Below are 15502 nucleotides of genomic sequence, written 5' to 3'. Positions count from 1 at the left end.
GTGATATCAAGAAATGCCTTATGGCACTAGCCACTTCAACGGCAATGGGCCCCGACAACATCCCTGCAGTAAGTACTGAAGACTCGTGCTTTAGATCTAATTGTGCCCCTAGCCAAGATGTTCCTCCAGTACAATTACAACACTCTGGGTAAAATACTCACTGGTTATAGTCATATCTAGCACAAAGGTTGTGATTATTGGTGATCAATCATCTCGGTCCCAGGACATCAACACAGAAGCTCTTCAGCGCATTTTGAGAAGATTTGTAGGTCAGGTTGAGGTTCTGGACGTTGGTTCGCTTGATGAGCTTGAGGATTCTGTTTCAGACGTTTCGTCACCATATTAGGTAACATCATCAGTGAGCCTCCGGATGAAGGGCTGGTGGTATGACCCACTTTTTATTTAAGTGTTTAGGTTTCCTTGGGTTGGTGTTGTCATTTCCTGTAGTGATGTCAATTCCTGCTCTTTTTCTCAGAGGGTGGTAAATGGAATCTAAGTCAATGTGCTTGTTGATAGCATTCTGGTTGGAGTGCCAGACTACTCAGACCTCTTAGCATCATAGTAGCCCACAAACCCACCAAGACACTAAAACAGCAGCTAATGAACTTGAAAGGCCTCATAAGTCAATAAGCAAAACTAATGTTATTTACAAAATACCTTGCAAGAACTGTAGCAAACACTACATTGGACAAATAGGCAGATAACTAGCCACCAGGATATATGAACATCAACTAGCCACAAAAAGACATGACCCACCCTCACTAGTATCTTTTCACACAGATGAGGAAGGACACCACTTCGACTGGGACAACACAACCATCCTAGAACAAGCCAAACAGAGACATGCACGAGAATTCTAGAAGCATGGCATTACAACCGGAACACTAACATACACATTGACTTAGATCCCATTTACCACTCCCTAGGAAAGAGAACTGGAAATGACATCAGCACAGGAAATGACATCATCAACCTAAGGAAACCTAAACACGTAAATAAAAAATGGGCCATACCACCAGTGCTTCATCCGGAGGCTCACTGATGACGTTGCCTAGTATGGTGATGAAACATCTGAAACTGAACCTTCCAGCTCAGTGAGCAAACCTACATCCAGAAGTTCCTCAGGCTAGTGTTCTAGACTCCATCATCTTCAGTTGCTTCAACCATGACCTTTGATAGAATACTCTTCACTTGCCTGGATGAATACAGCTTCAACAACATTCAAGGAGCTTAGCAGCATCCAGACCAAAACAGTCTGCTTGATTCATCCACCAATGTATACACCATTGTATCACTTTTAACACAACAGTGGCAGCAGTGTGACTGCAGCAACTCACCAGTGCTCTTTCGACAGCAGCTTCCAAACCCATAATCTCTATCAAAATCTCTGTCAATATTTAAATGTTCCTATTAGAGAAGGAGCAAAGCTTAACCTTCTCTTGGGTAATACAGCAGGGCAAGTGAATGAAATGATAGTAGGGGAACATTTGGGTCTAGTGATTGTAATTTTATTAGTTTTAAAATAATTATGTAAAAGGATAAGCCTTCCATAAAAGATAAAGTTTTTAATTGGAGTAAGGCAAATTTTAATGGTATGAAACAGGAAGTTTCAAAAGTTGACTGGAGTAGACAATTCACAAGTAAAGGGACATGAGATAAGTGAGAGGATTTTAAAAGTGTGATTACGAGAGTTCAGAGTTATTATGTTCCTGTTAGAGTGAAAGGCAAGGCTGTTAGAATTAAGGAGCAATGGATGAATAAAGATATTGACGTTCTCATATATTAGGTACAGACAACCGGGTTCTAATGAATCTTTTGAATAGTATAAAGAGTGTAGGGGCATTCTTAAGAGGGAGATCAGGAAGGCAAAGAGAGGATACAAAATAGCTTTGGCAGATAAGGTTAAGGGAAATCCAAAGATATTCTACAGTACATTAAGAGCAAGAGAGCAACTAGAAAGTAGGATCAAAGTGGTCATCTTTGTGTTGAACCTCAGGAGATGGGAGAGAAAGTAAATGAATATTCTGCATTAGTTTTTACTGTGGAGAAAGAAATGGAGGCAAGAGAAACTGGAAATAAATTCTGCTGTTTTGAAAACAGTTCACATTATAGAAGAGGAAGCACAGGATGTCTTAGAAAATATAAAGGTGGTTAAATCTCTGTGACCTGATACAGTGTATCCCTGAAGGTTGTGGGAAGTTAGGGTGGAAATTGCAGGGCCCATTGGAGAAATATTCGTGTCATATATAATTATGGGTGAGGTTCCGGATGACTGGAGAGTGGCTAATGTTGTGCTTTTGTTTAAGAAGAGATGTAAGGAGAAACCTTATTTGGACAGGTAGAGATTAATTACGGATAGTCAGCATGGTTTTGTGTGAGGGAGGATGTGTCTCAAAAACTTGATTTGAGTTTTTTGAGGAAGTAACCAAGAAGATTTAGGAGAGCAGAGCGGTAAATATTGTTCCTTGGGCTTTGGTAAAGTCTTTGACAAAGTCGACTAATTAGTAAAGTTAGATTACATAGGATTCAGGGTGAGCTGGCAATTGATTACAAAATTGACTTAACAGCAGGAGAAAGTGGTGTCAGAGGATTGTTTTTCGGACTGGAGGCCTCTGACCAGCAGGGTTCTATAGGGATCAGTGCTGTGTACACTTCTGTTTGTCATTTATATAAAAGATTTAGATGAGAATGTAGAAGGCATGGTTAATAAGTTTGCAGCTTACATTAAAATTCGTGGTATAGTGAACAGTGAAGAAGGACATCTGAGATTGCAAAGAGATCTTGATTAATTTAGTCAATGGGAGGAGGAGTGGTAGACTAGTTTAACTTGGATAAATGAGAGATATTGCATTTTAGTAAGAACAAACCAGGGCAGGATTTAGTCAGCTAAAAGTAGGGCTTTAGGTAATGTAGAATGGAGAGACCTGGAGGGTTCATATACATTTTCTTTGAAGTTTGCGTCAATGCAGCATGTTTAAGGAGGTGGTTAGCATGCTCAGACCTTCGAGTGTAGGAGTTGGCATGTTGAGGTTGTACAAGATGTTGGTGAGCTTCTTCTGGAGTACTGTGTCCAATTCTGGTCTCCCTGTTATGGGAAGAATATTATTAATCTAGAGAAGGTTCAGAAAAGATTTACCAGGATGTTGCTGGGAATAGAGGGCTTGAGTTATAAGGAGATGCTTGAATAAGCTGGGAGTTTTTTCACTGGAGTGGAGGAGATTGACCTTGTCGAGGTTTATAAAATCATGAGTGGTATAGATAAGTTGAATGGCAGGTGTCTTTTCCCTCGGGTTGGAAATTTCCAGACTAGGGGGCAGAATTTTAAGGGAAAGATTTTTAAAAGACATGAGGGGCAACTTTTTGTCGCACATGGAATAGTTCGTATATGGATTGAAGTGGTGGATCTGGATACAGTCACAACAGACATTTAAAAGACATTTAAAGAAGCACGTAAATAAGAAATGTTTGGAAGGATATGGCCACGCGCAGACTGGTGGGACTAGTTTAGTTTGAGATTGCGGTTGGCATGGACTGGTTGGACCGATGGGGTCTGTTTCTGTGCTGTATAACTCTATGACTTATTTAGAAGGACTAGGGCAGCAAATAAATGGGAACAACAGCACCTACAAGTGACACCCTAAATCACTCACCATCTTGATTTACAACTATATTCTCAGTCCTTCACTGCCACCAAATCAAAATCCTGGAACCCCCTCCCAAATAGCACAGGGGGTGTATCTGCAGCATTGTAGTTGAAAAAAGTAGCTCATCTTCTCAAGAACAATTAGAGATCTGTAACAAATATTGCTGGGTTGCCAGTGAAGTCAGATTCCAAGAAAAATCTACAAGTTGCAATGCTTTTGCAAATCAATGACCTTTCAACGCCCTACCCATTATTGTTTGAAGAGCTAATTAAAGTACAAACTTCAGTGAAGTGTAGGGTCAATAAAGAAACTCTACTACTGAGCAATATTTGCCATTGTAACCCATTCCACTGACTCAAGTCCAGCTCAGCGACTAATGGCAAAGTGTTAAACTTTATTAATTGGGTGAGCAAGTACTCCTTACCGCGAGAGAACACAAGCAAATAAAAGAACATGAATAATCCATATTTTCTATCTAGTCAATCGAAAATAAACTCCTAAATAAACTCCTAAAAGCCAATTTCTGTTCAGTTTGACGAGGGCTCCAAATTCATTGGAAAGGTCATTACATAACCAGAGAACACTGTCGAAGGAGGAGGGACAGATGGCTGCAGAATGTAAGCAGATAACGCAACTGCTTTAATGAGTATGTAGGTGTTGGAAATTATTATGTAACATAGGAAGCGGAGGAAGCCAATCAACACACTGTGCATATTCTGTTGAATCATAACTGATCAGCATTTTAACCCTATCTACCCAGCCGTGATTCTATCATTCTCAAGATCTTATCAAAGATCTATCAATACCCACTTGACTCCCAGCACCAACTAGTTTTAGATTAGATTCCCTGCAGTATAAAAACAAGCCCTTCAGCACAACAAGTCCACACCGACCCTCTGAAGAGTAATCCACTCAGACCCATCCCCCTACATTTACCCCTGACTAATGCACCTAATGATGGGCAATTTAGTATGGTTAATTCTCCTGGCCACACATCTTGAGATTGTGGGAGGAAACCCACACAGACACAGGGAGAATGTGCAAACTCCACACAGACAGTCACCAGGAGGTGGGAATTGAACCCAGGTCCCTGTCACTGTGAGGCAGCATGCTAACCACTGTGCCACCCTAGAAAGTTTCAGATTTCCTCTCCCCTTTCTGTGGAATATGACAGAAACAGGCAAGTCTCTACAACGTTGGACTGGGAGCTCCCTCATTATTATGAGGGAGTAATTGGCAAGTCTGGATCTGAATTACAGGGAGTACTGACAGACAATGATATAGTAATTAAAGAAACCAGAGGTAGAAGTTAAAAACACTGATCAATTGGATACAACCAAAATAGTGTTTAGATTAGAGTGGTGCTGGAAAAGCACAACAGGTCAGGCAGCATCCGAGAAGCAAGAATATCAACGTTTCGGGCAAAAGTTTTCCTGCTCCTCGGATGCTGCCTGACCTGCTGTGCTTTCCCAGCACCACTCTAATCTAGACTCTGATTTCCAGCATCTGCAGTCCTCACTTTTGCCTACAACCAAAATAGTGCTGATGCTGGAAATTTGAAATAAAAAACAGAAAATGCTGGAGGAACTCAGCAGGCCTGGCAGCATCTGTGGAGAGATGAATTAAATGATCAGAAAGGCAGTGATAAATAACTTGAAAAATTTGAGGAACGTATATGCTACTTGCCAGCTGCCATTTGTGTTTGCGGCATAGCTGAAGCTGAAGTTCCTCATCTCAATTACCACAGTGGTGGGAGATGAGCCAAGCAGAGATGTTACCATTGCAGGAAAGGGAAGATAATGGAGCCACATGATTTACTTTCTAAAACACAGCTAAGTTATTAGTTGAGATCTAGAAGCAGATTGCTTGTTCAGGCTGCTCTGCAGGGAAAGAACCACAGGAACGAGAGCAGGGTGCAAGTATCGAAACCTACACAAAAACCCAGAATGACATCAATAGTCATGGAGTCACAGAGATGTACAGCATGGAAGAGCTGAAGCTGTGTGGATATTAACATTAGTCATGTATGTTTTATACATGGAGCAGACATTGTCCGGCAGTACAAGAGCAACAGGGACCAGCATCCCATTCCCACCAGTCGAACATACATACAGAGTAATATTTCCGAAATTTACCTGCAGAGAAAAGCTCAGTGGCGACAGCCAGGAATGCATCAGATACGATGCTTTCAGAACTGACTGAGATATTCAACTGTTTGGCAATGTTCCTGTAGACATTTGGTCTGATGTACTCCAACTCATCACCTTGAGAGAGAGAGAAAAAAAGAAATGTTGCTAGTTGGTACTTTTTGTTTTCTGAGTGAGAGCAATGATGGTGACAGCTCTATCTCTTCACAATTGATACATTCTCTATCAGCTGATGAAGGTTTATGACATTATGCATGGGAGCTCCACTCAATCCAGTCAAGGAGGAAGTGATATAATTTCTTTTCTTGTGAGCTTTATTTATTCTTTCACGAGATGTGGGTTCTGCTGGCTGGGTCAGCATTTATTATCCATCCCTAGTTGCCCTTGAGATGGTGGGGGTGAGCTCCCTTCTACAATGGCGAGTGTTAATTTACCCATTCAGGATAAAAATATAGACGTGTAAAGCCTCATGTCTAGTAGCTCAGTTGGATGGCAATTGTCTCGTCAATATGAAACTATGAATTTAGATCTTACCTTTGACTGTCATTTCGAGCCTGTAGAATCATGCAACCTACAATGCCCAACCTTTGAAGTTTTCTATCTCGGAGAGCAGTGGAAGCTGAATTTGACAGATTTGTAATCTATAGGGGAGTTCAAAGGTTGTGGCAGGGAGGGCGAGAAAACAGGGTTAAGACCACAATCTGAGAATAGCAAAGAGGGCTTGAGGGCTAGCTGGTCTATTTCTGCTTTGATTTCTTACGTTTTTAATTGCTTTTGTATAAATTCTGAGGCCACATCAATATTAACTACATTAGGTAAATTTGAAGGGAAAAAAAAATCTCTAGGAAACAACAAACCTTCTTTGTTTATATTTGCAGCAGATGTGGGTATGAAAAGATCATTCAACCCATCACATTTGATGCAGAAAACATAATAGCATTAGCTACACAGGATGATGTCATAAGGTCTCATCATGACCCCAGTCGTATGTCAGGGTTCTTCATGTTGACTGTACGGCCTTTACATAAGGGGAGTAGTTTGTACTGTATTAAAATTCAAGCATTATCTGACTGCAGAATTATGAACATAAACATCAGGTCATGCTATCCAAGTAACAACCACGACATCTCTATTTTACAGTGGCTCATGCTGGTCATGGACAGAACTCTGATGTAAAATTTAGACTGTCTATTTATACTGGATGCTCTGTCCACTGAGAGCTTCGTGGTCTGTTTGGTCTTCCTTGGTAAATGGGTAGCTGAGACATAATGATCTAGTGCTTATAAATGGACAACATACAAATCAAGATAACTTATCTTGGTAATGCTCAGAACACATCTTAAAACAAAGGTCATGGAGAGAGCAAGATTGCATAAAGTTTGAGCTGGGGATTCACTTGAGTTGTCCACTCATTTCCAACTAAATGTTCTGTGCTGGAAATAAGAAATCACTTTGAACAAATCAGGGAGTTAACTTCCCAATGCCATCTTCTTCCATAACGCCAGTCACATAAAATTAAACAGCATAGAAACAGGCCATTTCAGCTAACTGGTCTATGCAAGTGCTTATGTTCCACACCACCATCCTCCCACTTTAGTTCATCTCTCCTTGCACGCTTATCCAATTTCTGCTTGAATTAATCTGCATTATTCACCTCCATTACCCTCTTTGGTTACAAGTTTCACATTTTAACCCTTCTCTGGATTGGTTCTCCAGAGCTCCCCTCAAATTCATTTGTGACAATCCCTACTTTCAATTTTCTTCATATATGGTCTTCCCTACCCTTATCCTGTAGACCCCTTCTTAAGACTTCTTTTCAGAGTCTTAAAGACCACCATCAGGTCACCTCTCTTCCTTCCCTTTTTTAAAGGAAAGAGCCTCAGCCTGTTCAGTTCTGTTCAATTCCTCAAACAGTCCACAAATCATGAGTAACACATTTTGGCAGACAGCCATTTCCAAGTTATTTAAAGGGTGCATTGTAGCCTCTAGATTGGAAAGTTTCATTGCTGACTTTTCCTCAACCATTGCTGTGTTAAGCCTTAACAGTTTCTAACCCTCTATTCACCTAATGTCGTAGGCGTTGCAAAAGTCTGGCCTGCTTCCATCCCTCTCGTTTGAGATTTTGGGCTGTAGGCCTGAAAGGTTCAAATTTGATAACCTTTATTCTAGTAGGTCTGAAAACTCCAGTGTCTGTTATTTTAAGTCCATAACAATTGGTGCTGAGCCTCAAAGCCTCTTTGCATTAAAAAGGACACTAGGACCAAAGTCCAGCCAATTAATGTTTGATTCATATTGTTTTTGGGTTTTCAACAGACATCAATTTTCAAGATGATCCGATCTCATTATTGTATTCAGAAGTCTATTCAACATGCACACTGTTTGTGTGCAACAGAAACGTCCTAATTCCAAAGCATTATTCCAGACATTAGGTTTCCATGTTTAGAGCTAGTGAATTAAACACCCAGATTTAGATTTTTAAAAATTAACACTTACATTCTTTGTAAAACTGTCTGCTGTTTTTGCAGTGGACAGAAAGCATCAACTGTTAATTGTATAATTTTTTTTATTAACCTATTTTTCTAATCAACCTGTTCAGAGATGTTATTTCACATCTTTGGAGCAGGTGTGACTTGAACCCCAGCTTCTCAGGGCAGGGGTAGGGACACTATCACTGTTCCACAAGAGAGACCTGCTAACTGCATATCAATTTGTGATTAAATATACTCAGATGGAAGGCACTGATTGCAATGTTACTTGAACACATAAAATTAGACACTGGCCTGTTAGCTCCATCAATACAGCATGGGACAGTTAGAACATAGAAAAGTACAGCACAGAACAGGCCCTTAGGCCCACGATGTTGTGCCGAGACTTAATCCTAATGTAAGATATAGTAACTTAACCTACGCACCCCTCAACTCACTGCTATCCATGTGCATGTCCAGCAGTCGCTTAAGTGTCCACAATGACTTTGCTTCCACCACCTCTGCTAGCAACGCATTCAATGCATTCACAACTCTCTGCGTAAAGAACGTACCTCTGATGTCTCCTTCCTCCTAATATCTTCAAATCTCAGCATTGTGGGTTCAAGCCCCATGTTTTATGGCCTTGTAGGGTAGTGGTAGTATCCAGACCTCTCAGCCTGAAGGTCCAGACACAAATCACAGCTGACCCGGAGATGCATTGTAACATGTCCAAACAGGTGAATTAAAATATTTTTCTTAAATACTGACGGACTTACTTAAAAATCACACAACACCAGGGTTATAGTCCAACAGGTTTAATTGGAAGCACACTAGCTTTCGGAGCGACGCTCCTTCATCAGGTGATTGTGGAGGGCTCGATCGTAACACAGAATTTATAGCAAAAATTTGCAGTGTGATGTAACTGAAATTATATATTGAAAAATTGATTGTCTGTTAAGCCTTTCCTCTGTTAGAATACAGTGATAGTTTCACTTCTTTCATGTGTAAATCACAAAACCCTTTTTTTAAAAGTTGCATTCTCGGGTTAGCTGTTAACAATGGTGATAGCTAGACAATGTGTTGAAGGTGTTAGCCCCCTGTGTTCTCTGTCTATGACCTGATGTTTAGATTGATTCTAATCTAAAAAGTGAGATAACAGAGTTTTACAGTCCAACACCGGCATCTCCAAATCATGACAGACTTACTGACACTCTGGTGGTGCTTGAGTTAATATACATTTGCACATGCTGTAAATAAATCTAAATTGAGTAAAGACTGGCTCCAGTTTGATCCTTCATCAACTCACCACCAGGATGATAACATTTTAGAACTGGGTGACTATTCTGCCCCTCAAATCTGCTCTGATATTCAACAAGACCATGGTTGATCTGTTTGTGTTTTGAATTCAATATACTTCTGATAACTTTGATTCTGCTAACTACAATCTATCCACTCAGTTTTAAAAATATTCATGATTCGGAGATGCCGGTGTTGGACTGGGGTGTACAAAGTTAAAAATCACACAACACCAGGTTATAGTCCAACAGGTTTAATTGGAAGCACACTGGCTTTCGGAGCGACGTTCCTTCATCAGGTGAAGCCCTCCACAATCACCTGGTGAAGGAGTGTCGCTCCGAAAGCTAGTGCTTCCAATTAAACCTGTTGGACTATAACCTGGGGTTGTGTGATTTTTAACTTTAAAAATATTCAATATTGTGCTCTTCTAAGGAAGAGAGTTCTGAGCTTGCACAACACTCAGAAAAAAGTTCTCCTCATCTTTGTCCTAAAAGTGTGACCCCTAATTTTAAACCTCTTAATTCTGAACGCTCCTACAAGATGAAACATCCTTTCCATGTCCACTTTGTTAGGACAGTGTGGTTGACACCTAGGGAATGGAATCAAGGCTGGGCAATAAATACTGGCCAGGCCAGTGATGCTCACATGCTGTAAACAAACAAAAAGGAAAGAAACACTTTAGAACATCCTGGAGTTACTAAAGGTGCTTATATAAATTAAAATCTTCCTTCCTTTCTTTTGGGTGTATTGTAAACAGAGGGGATTGGTGATGCGTTGGGTCGATTACAAGAGCCTGCAGGTCCTGGAAAATACTGCTGGATGGGGGGGGGGGGGGGGGGGGAAGAAACAAGCTGTTCCTGCCATTTTGAGTTCTGGCTGAACACCAATTTCATCCCTTTTCAGTACGGCAAATTGTTATGAGGATATTCCAACAGAAAAACAACATGTAAATTCCTGAGATTATTCCAGATTTGAGACATAAGGAGTCTGTATAAGCAGCTGCATCACACTTTTAATAGTATCCCCTACAAGAACTGATATGAGCACAATGGTCCAAATGACTAGCCTGTACTTTACAGTTCTATTATTATTTTCTCTCTAATAAATCTCTATGTGAATGAGTCATCTGGAAGAAGGAAATCCAAGAATCCAACTTCCTCATTGCAGCTTCCCACCCCCCCCCCCCCCCCCCCCACCCACAAAATAATGATAGGCCCATATATCCATGATTAGAAATTCAGGAGAATGGAAGATATAATCTGCATCACCCCCAACTGCCTGAGGCCTACAAACTGTCAATATAGTATATCACCTGGATCTGCAGTGATAATCCTTGCATAAAAATCAGTCAAAATATTTTTACTTAGACTATCAATTTCCCATTTCCTTTGTTCGTAAGTTCAGAGTCATAGAGATGTATAGCATAGAAACAGACCTCTCGGTCCAACTCTGCACGCCGACCGATATCCCAACCCAATCCAGTCCCACCTGCCAGCACCTGGCCCATATCCCTCCAAACCCTTCCTACTCATATATCCATCCAGATGCCTCTTAAATGTTGCAATTGTACCAGCCTCCACCACTTCCTCTGGCAGCTCATTCCATACACATACCATCCTCCCTTAGGTGTCTATTTTATCTTTCCCCTCTCACCCTAAACCTATGCCCTCTACTTCTGGACTTCCCCCACCCCAGGGAAAAGACTTTGTCTATTTATCCTATCCCTCATGATTTTATAAGCCTCTATAAGATCACCCCTCAGCCTCCAATGCTCCAGGGAAAACAGCCCTAGCCTATTCCAACCTCTCCCAATAGCTCAAATCCTCCAACCCTGGCAACATCTTTGTAAATCTTTTCTGAACCCTGTCAAGTTTCACAACATCTTTCCAATAGGAAGGAGACCAGAACTGCATGCAATATTCTAACAGTGGCCTAACCAATGTCCTGTACAACTGCAACATGCCCCCCCCAACTCCTGTACTCAATACTCATACCAAACGCCGCCTTCACTACCTATCTACCTGCAACCTCACTTTCAAGGAGCTATGAACCTGTACCCCAAGGTCTCCTTGGTCAACAACGCTCCCTAGGACCTTACCATTAAGTGTATAAGTCCTGCTTAGATTTGCTTCCCCAAAATGCAACACCTTGCATTTATCTAAATTAAACTCCATCTGCCACTGCTCAGCCTATTGGCCCATCTGATCAAGATCCCATTGTAAATAGAGGTAACCTTCTTCGCTGTCCACAACACCTCCAATTTGATGTCATCGGCAAACTTACTAACTATACCTCTTAATTTCACATCCAAATCATTTATATAAATGATGAAAAATAGTGGACCAGCACCAATCCTTGTGACACTTCACTGGTCACAGGCCTCCATCTGAAAAACAACCCTCTAACACCACCCTCTATCTTCTACCTTTGAGCCAGTTCTGTATCCAAATGGCTAGTTCTCCCTGTATTCCATGAGATCTAACCTTGCGAACCAGTCTCCCATGGGGAACCTTGTTAAATGCCTGATTGAAGTCAATATAGATAACATCTACCGGTCTGCCCTCATCAATCCTCTTTGTTACTTCTTCAGAAAACTCAATCAAGTTTGTGAGACATGATTTCCCACGCACAAAGCCATGTTGACTATCCCTAATCAGTCCAAGTTCATAAGATATAGGAACAGAATTAGGCCATTCAGCCCATCGAGTCTGCTCTGCCATTCGATCATGACTGATATGCTCCTCATCCCCATTTTCCTGTCTTTTCTCCATATCCCTTCAACCCCATTACAATTAAAGGTCTGTCTGACTGCTCCTCAAATTTACTGACTGTTCCAGCATCCACCACACTTTGGGGTGGCAAATTCTGCAGATTCACAACCCTTTGGGAGAAGTAGTTTCTCCTCAACTCCACTTTAAATTTTCTACCCTTATCCTAAGACTATGACCTCTTGTCCTAGAATTTACAGAGATCCCAAACTAAAGAGGAACACTTCAGGGTTCACTTACTAATCCTTCTATTGAAATCCATTGTCCAAACACCACAACTTACAAAGGACTAGTTTTTTTTTCCCCTCCACTATACCTTTAAGCTATCAGTCTGTGTAAACATACTTTCTTGAAATCAGCGCTATGCTTGTTTTTCTAGTTTATGCCTATGTTACTTTTTGGCATTTCTGGTTTAACTTGAGAAAATGCATTAGACTGATCTCTACTTGGTAAAAATCAATTTCAGCAGTTGCTATAGTGTTGGACTCAGGTTATGGGGGAAAAGGATGAGTGTGAAACACACAGGTTCGGAGAGAAAGAGAGGAAAGTAGCAACTGAAAGGGGAGGGAGAAAGGAAAGACATAGATCAAGGAGAAAGAGAGAGGTGAGAGAGGGAGTGTGGGGGAAAGTGAGAAAGAGCGAGTGTAAATACATTTCAAAGTTCCTTCTTATTCACCCCTTTTAAATTCTTTTTGGCCTCATGACACAGGACAGAGATCTGCTCCATGGTACTTCCTGACACCACCTTCCTGTTTTGTTTATGACCCAGTATTCACCATACAGCTCAGGTACAAAATGGTGCATCATAACTCAATGATGTTACAAGAAGAGAGAACATTATGATCATATGCTGCTGGGGATAGCTAGAAGATGGAGGAGCACAGGTTATAAATTTGGGTTCAAACAGCCCTTGACCCGTCGTTTGAAAAACATATGAACATGGGAACTAGGAGCAGAAGCAGGCCACTGAGCCCTCCTAGCCTGCTCTGCCATTCAACAAGATCCTGGCTGATCTGTCTACATTCCAAATTCCACATTCCCATCTACCCCACATAACCTTTGATTTCCCTGTCCAAAAAGAATCAATCCAACCCTGCCTTAAAAATACTTAATGACCAACCTCTATCACTTCCTGAGTCAGAAAGTTCCAAACTCACAACCCTTAAACAATTCTTTTCTCCCCCACATCTCTTGCTTAAAGGGCAACCCCTAATTTTTAAACTCTGGATTCACCCTCAAGAGGAAACATCCTTTCCAAGTCCACCTTGTCAAGACCATTCAGGATGTCAACCAAGTCATCCCTCACTCTTCTAAACTCCAGTGGAAATAAGTCCAGCCTGACCAATTTTTCCTCATAAGACACAGTCTGCTCATTCCAATTATCAATTGCAGGGCAATAGTCACAACATGGCCTCACCAATACCCTGTATAACTGAAGCACAACTTTACTTTATTGTTTAACTCTTACCATAAGGACAGCATTCCATTGGCCATCTTAATCTCTTGCAATACCTGTATACTAATTTATCATGATTTATGCATTAATACTTAGATCCCTCCGCATATTAGAATTTTACAGTCATTCCCCATTGAAGTCATTCTTTGTTTTTCACTCTTCCTGCCAAAATGAACAATTTCATATTTTCCTACATTATATGCTCTCATTCAACCTATCTTCACCTGTCTGCAACTTTCTTATCCTTCCTTCAGAATGTACTTTCATACCTATCTTTGTCATCTTTACATTTAGTCATCATGCTTTCAATGCCCTCATCTAGTTCATTGATATAAACTGTAAACATTGAGAGCCCAGCACAGATTCCTGCAGGACTCTACTCATCATATCCTGTCAATCTGAAAAAGACTCATTTATGCAGAATCAGTTTTCTGTTGGTCACCAAACCTTCTATTCATGCTAGTATGCCAACATAGTTGCCCTTATTTCAGTTTATGATGCTCACAACTTCAAATAAAATTTAATCATAAGAGGAGTCTTTACTCTGAGGTCATTAATTAACTCCACAGTACACAATTCCAAGTCTAGTAAAGCCTGTCCTCTGATCAGTTACAATATATGCTAATCCAAGAAATTATGTCAAAACCTTCTATAAACTTCTCATTGAGACTACTACTGACAATCTGATTTTCCAGTTTATAGGTAGATTAAAATCACCTTTGATTATCAATGTTTCTTTATCACAAGCACCCAATATTTCTTCATGTATACTTCTTCCTATGTTACGGTTACTGTTCAGGGTAGATCACTCCCATTTGTGACCTCTTTTCCCAGGCAAGATTCTTAGAGGACTTGACAGGGTAGATACGGAAAGGATGTTTACTCTTGGGAGATAATCTAGGACCTCAGGCCATAATCCTAGAATAAGGAGTCACACATTTAAGACAAAGATGAGGAGGAATTTCTTCTCTCAAAGGCTAGTGAATGTGTGGAATTCTTTACTGCAGACGACTGAAGAGACTGGGTCATTAAGTCTGTTTAAGGCTAAGATAAACAGATTCGTTAATCAGTAAGGGAATTGAGGGTTATAGGAGAAGGAAGAAGAGTGGAGTTGAGGATTACGAGCCATGATCTCCTTGAATGGTGGAGCAGACTCAATGAGCTGAATGAATGGCCCACAAATGTTCCTCTGTCTCATGGTCTTATTATACCTCATCTCCACCCAATCTGATTCCATATCCTGATCCCCTGAACAAAGGTCTTTGATAAAAGGTGCTCTCCTCCACTTCTACCTCACTTCTTATGATTCTTGATTGTCAGATCTCTCTTAGTATTCTGAACCCAATCCTTGTCATCCTGCAGCCACTTTACAGTAATGGCTACCAGATTATATGAATTCAAGTTTGCGGATGATGTAGAATTAGGAGGTATAATTGATAGGAAGGAAGGTTATCAAAACTTACAGAGGGATCTTGGTCAGATGGGGTGTAGGCTGAGGATTGGCAAATGGATTTCAATACAGAAAAATGTGAGGTGTTGCACTTTGCAGAGTCATACCAAGGTAGAATCTATACAGTAAATGGTAAGGTCCTCAGGAGTGTTGTAGAACAGAGGGGCCTAGGAGTACAAGTACATAGTTCATTGAAAGTGGTGTCACAGGTAGACAGGGTGGTGAGGAAGACATTTAGCATGCTGGCCGTCGTCATTCAAGGCACTGAGTATAGGA

At 40.8% G+C, this 15502-nt stretch overlaps 1 protein-coding gene across 3 annotated transcripts in view; it reads right to left on the bottom strand.

Annotated features, from left to right (window-relative positions):
* The window catches only part of boka (BCL2 family apoptosis regulator BOK a), a 49402-nt gene that overhangs the window by 6724 nt on the left and 27176 nt on the right, over positions 1–15502 (bottom strand). For all 3 annotated transcript variants that reach the window (XM_087993870.1, XM_043701730.2, XM_043701731.2), the window contains exon 3: positions 5780–5908. In XM_087993870.1, coding sequence (XP_087849996.1) covers positions 5780–5908 — 129 coding nt within the window. The remainder of the gene's footprint in view (positions 1–5779; positions 5909–15502) is intronic.

The sequence above is a fragment of the Chiloscyllium plagiosum genome, unplaced genomic scaffold (genome assembly GCF_037043375.1).
Source record: "Chiloscyllium plagiosum isolate Xiang-an unplaced genomic scaffold, Cpla_swu_hap1 HiC_scaffold_13, whole genome shotgun sequence".
NCBI lineage: Eukaryota > Metazoa > Chordata > Chondrichthyes > Orectolobiformes > Hemiscylliidae > Chiloscyllium > Chiloscyllium plagiosum.
This window is presented reverse-complemented; position numbering and strand designations above follow the sequence as displayed.